Here is a 4,300-nt window from a genome sequence, read left to right as displayed (position 1 = left end):
GGGATTGATAGAATATCTGCCACCGTTTGTTGAGAAAACAGGCATTCCACTTTTTCCACATCCCATTGTTTAGATTCTGCATGGATTAACTCATGGACCATTAGCTCCGGGGTTGAACTTATTCTTTAGGTATTGGGAAGAAACTGTCGTCCCTCGATATCCATGGGTCGGTCCATATCCGAACTTTCTCCCCATTAGCCACCCTCCACTTTAAGCCCATCCGTAGCAGCTCTCAGCCTGTGCAAAAGCTCCTCCAAATGTATGAAGGAGCATTGCCCACTTCAGCATCCAGGAACGATGTTCTAGGGAAGTATTTCCCCTTTAGCACTTTGTAAACTAAGGATGAATTGCTCTGCACCAACCTCCAGCCTTGTTTAGCTAAAAATGCTCTATTGAACAAGTCCATGTCCCTAAAACCCATGCCACCTTCGACCTGCACAATTTTTTCGAAGACAGTCAATATCTTCCTCTCGTCTCTTTGTCTCAATCCCACCAGTATTTACTCATTATCAAGTTAAGCCCATGATTCAGTTTTTTTGGTAGATAAAAACATGGCATTGCATGTGATGAGATAGACTGCAGCACAGCTTTAATAAAAACCTCCTTACCCCAATAGGAAATCCACCTTTGGCTCCAATTCTATACCCTTTTCCACATTCTGTCCGCAATCTCTCTAAAAGCTTTTTTCTTCCCTTTCCCCACTATCATTGGTAGGCCTAGATATTTTTCAAGGTTGTGTGTATCCTGGATACCAAACAACTCTTTCAAAATTTCCTGCTGGCTGTTGCTGGTGTTGTTGCTGAAGAACAATCTTGACTTATCATATACCTTTAGCAAGTGTTTCACCGTCTCGCCTGCAGCTTGGTTTGCTCTAATGAACAGAAGGCTATCGTCTGTGAAGAAAAGTCGAGTAATCCGGGGTCCAACGGTACTCGCCCTTACTCACCGACCATCCTTCTGGGCTTTAGCAAAAAGTGCTGATAACCCTTTTGCACAAATCAAGAACAAATAAGGTGACAGATGGTCCCTGACGGAGTCCCATTTCCGGATAAAATGAATCAGTTACACTCCTATTAATCATCACATTGTACCTGACAGTTTTTACACATTGCATTATCAATGATATCCAACGTGAGTTGAAACCTAGTTTTCCCATCACTGCTTCCGCAAAAGCCCATTCAACCCTGTCGTGCGCCTTGCTCATGTCAAGTTTAGGACACCCCAACCCTCTTTCCATTTTTTCCTATGTCTCAACGTATGTAGTAGTTCATAGGCCACAATAATATTGTCCGTGATCAATCTATTAGAGACAAAGGCGCTCTAATTCTCGCTCATGCAGGAAGGTAATACCCTCTTGAGTCTGTTAGCTATAGTTTTGGCCATAATCTTATAAAGCACATTACAAAGGCTAATCGGTCTGTACTGGGTCATTTTCTTTGGATTAACCAATTTTGGAATAAGAATAATATGTGTATCATTGATTTCTTCCAATCCGTTCTCCCCATTTAAAGCTGATAAACAGAAACTAATAACATCATTACCAATTATGTGCCAGAATTTGTGAAAAAACAGTGCTGGCATACCGTCTGGCCCTAGTGCCTTAGTAGGGTGGATCTGCATGGTTGCGTCATGTATCTTCTCCCCAGTGAAATTCTTCAACAGAGAGTCGTTCATCTTCCTCGTTATACTTGGCTTTACTGCATGCAATATCTCTTCCATATTATGGCTGCCTTGAGACTGAAAGATCTCCTTGAAATATCTCAATGCAATTTATCTTCACTTCCTGATCTCCTTCGTGCCAGGCCCCGCAATCATCCTCCAGTCCACTTATCCAGCTTTTTCACCTTCTCTGTTATGTATGCACATGGAAAAAACTGATATTTTTGTACCCCGCTATAAGCCAGTTGACCGTAGCTCGCTATTGCCAAAATATCTCTTCCTTTTCCATGAGGTAATTAAGTTGCTTTTTTACTTCTATCTCCTTTTGTAAAGCCTCTTCCCCACGCATCTGACATTGGAGTTCTTACAACTCTTTATGCAATTTCTCAATTTCCACGAGCAAGTTATTATACTTCCCCTTGGCCCACTCGGTCAAACCCCTCATCAACTGTCCCATGTTCCGTTTTATCCCGATGCCTCCTACAATTAAATTCCAAGTAATTTAATTAAAAAGATATATATATATATATATATATATATAAACATTTTCTCATTGGAACACTCTAATGGTTTAAAGCTTAAAATTCTATTTTTAAAGTCTCTAATTTGAACTCCTCTCATTATCAGTCTAATATCAACATGTACAATAAAAAAAGAAATAAAAGATAAAGTTTTCATGCATCTTTTATACACAAAATTTAAAACTCGTTGCCTAGGATGGAATTTTTCTTTTCAAAATAAGGGTTTATGTAACTTTTTCTATAAAACTTATACATGGAATACATTTATTTCCCAATTAAATTCCAAGTCATTTTATTAAAAAGATGTATACAAACATTTTACCATTTGAGCACTTTAATGATTAAAAGCTTAAAATTCTATTTTGAAAGTCTCTAACTTGAATTACCTTTCATTGTAAGTCTAATATTAACACATACAATACAAAAAAAAAAAAGAATAAAAGATAAAGTGTTCATGCATTTTATGCAAGAAATTTAAAAGTAATTGCCTGAAAGGGATTTTTTTTTTTTTTTCAAATAAGAGTTAACACAACTTTTTTTACAAAATTTATACATTCAAAATCTGAAAAGAGCCAGAAATGTGTGGATTATTTGAAGGCAGTATGTATTAAAATATCAAATAAAGCTACTGAATTTGCAATATAAGAAAAATCGATTGCTAATATTTTTTAAAAATCTAAATAACAATTCAATTCAATAGAATAAAGATTTAGTGCTTTTTACTGCATAAGTTCTAACCAAGTAAACTTTATTCCTATAAAATATCTTCTGGATGCCTAAATCCCTTTAAACGGTAAACTTAAATCCAACTGAATTAACTTTTTTCTTTTCATAAAATAGTATGGAGGATTGTTTATACTAAGTTGGTTTGGGATTTTCCTGTGCAATGAATAGTGCATTGGTTTTCATTTTGACATTAGCAACAATTTCCTTAAAAATTAAATCTATAGAAAGAACCTTAATATATGCCTCCAACAATTCTTTATTTTTTATATGAATAGTTTAATGTCTATCACAATTACATTTTTAAAAATTGATTGTTAGATTAGGCAATCTGTCTCATTGTATCTTGTTTTGTATCAACTACAATTTCACACATGACATGAAAAATTTTGATACAAACAGACACGAATATTTAAATGACACGAATAACTTGAATATGAATATAATATATTTATTATACGTATTATACGTTACATGACACGAGTAATATGTTTAAAATTAATTTATTCAACACAACCCAAGTAACACAACATGACATGATTAACACAAATAGGATAAGACAAAAGAGGGATTTAATCATGTGTATAACATTTTGTTAAGGCAAACTAATTACTAACATCCCGTCCACGACTGTTTGTGCTGTCGGTAATCAAGTAGTTTAATTTTTTGACCAGGGTTGTGTTCTCTCTTTTAACATTGGTAGTCACAATGTTAGTGAAAGATTATGGTTATAAAAGATTGGACTGAAGAAATGGAGCTAGCATATCGAATCAGTTGAAAAACTCATTGATTCAACAAATAAAACAAAATAGCTTCAAAGGAAAAATTGACAGTTTCACTCTCCCTACTGCTGCCATTGAACTATTTTGGCAAAGAAGAGTCTCTTGAAATTAGATTAACACATAGAGGTATTAAAAGCAACGTACTTGACTACAAATTATTGGACTCAGGAAAAACAAAGGAGGGGAAACTACAGTAGCTGCAATGCCTAGAACAAAACAAGAAGCCACAACGTCAAACCAGCCATCACAACATCAAAAAACAGTCCAATTACCACCCAAACAACTTCCACCCATTCACCATCCATACCAATCTACCACTGCAGATCAACCACAACCCCCAAGCTCACCATCAAGAACTCCAATTACACAAGACTTATTCCCTAAAAAATCTCCCGCAAAGAAACCAAGGTACAGGTTAGGAAACTTCTCTCTTTACGCTTCTCAACCCAAAAAATGAAAATATTCGTAACATAACTTTTAATTGCTTTATAAAGGGAGAGGAAAAATGCAAAGCTGAACAATGCAAAGTTGCTAAATTTTTTTTACAGTTCTCATGAAACAGTAAGCACCAATTATTCTCTTGCGTTGCTTAGTGTTTGAAAATGATGGACATTT

At 35.4% G+C, this 4,300-nt stretch overlaps 1 protein-coding gene across 1 annotated transcript; it reads right to left on the bottom strand.

The window, feature by feature from the left end:
• Positions 1-232: 232 nt before the first annotated feature.
• On the bottom strand, positions 233-1,719 carry LOC149511595 (uncharacterized). The gene is made up of 6 exons (XM_089754354.1): positions 1,584-1,719; positions 1,351-1,511; positions 1,092-1,243; positions 951-1,027; positions 646-893; positions 233-433 (listed from the first exon to the last, which is right to left on the bottom strand). The coding sequence occupies exons 1-6, from the start codon at positions 1,717-1,719 to the stop codon at positions 233-235; spliced, it is 975 nt and encodes a 324-aa protein (XP_089610480.1).
• Positions 1,720-4,300: the final 2,581 nt, after the last annotated feature.

The sequence above is a fragment of the Durio zibethinus genome, chromosome 25, assembly GCF_047325235.1.
Source record: "Durio zibethinus cultivar Kanyao isolate XHJ-2024 chromosome 25, ASM4732523v1, whole genome shotgun sequence".
Classification (NCBI taxonomy): domain Eukaryota; kingdom Viridiplantae; phylum Streptophyta; class Magnoliopsida; order Malvales; family Malvaceae; genus Durio; species Durio zibethinus.
Note: the sequence above shows the minus strand (reverse complement) of the source record. Positions and strands in the feature narration are given on the sequence as shown.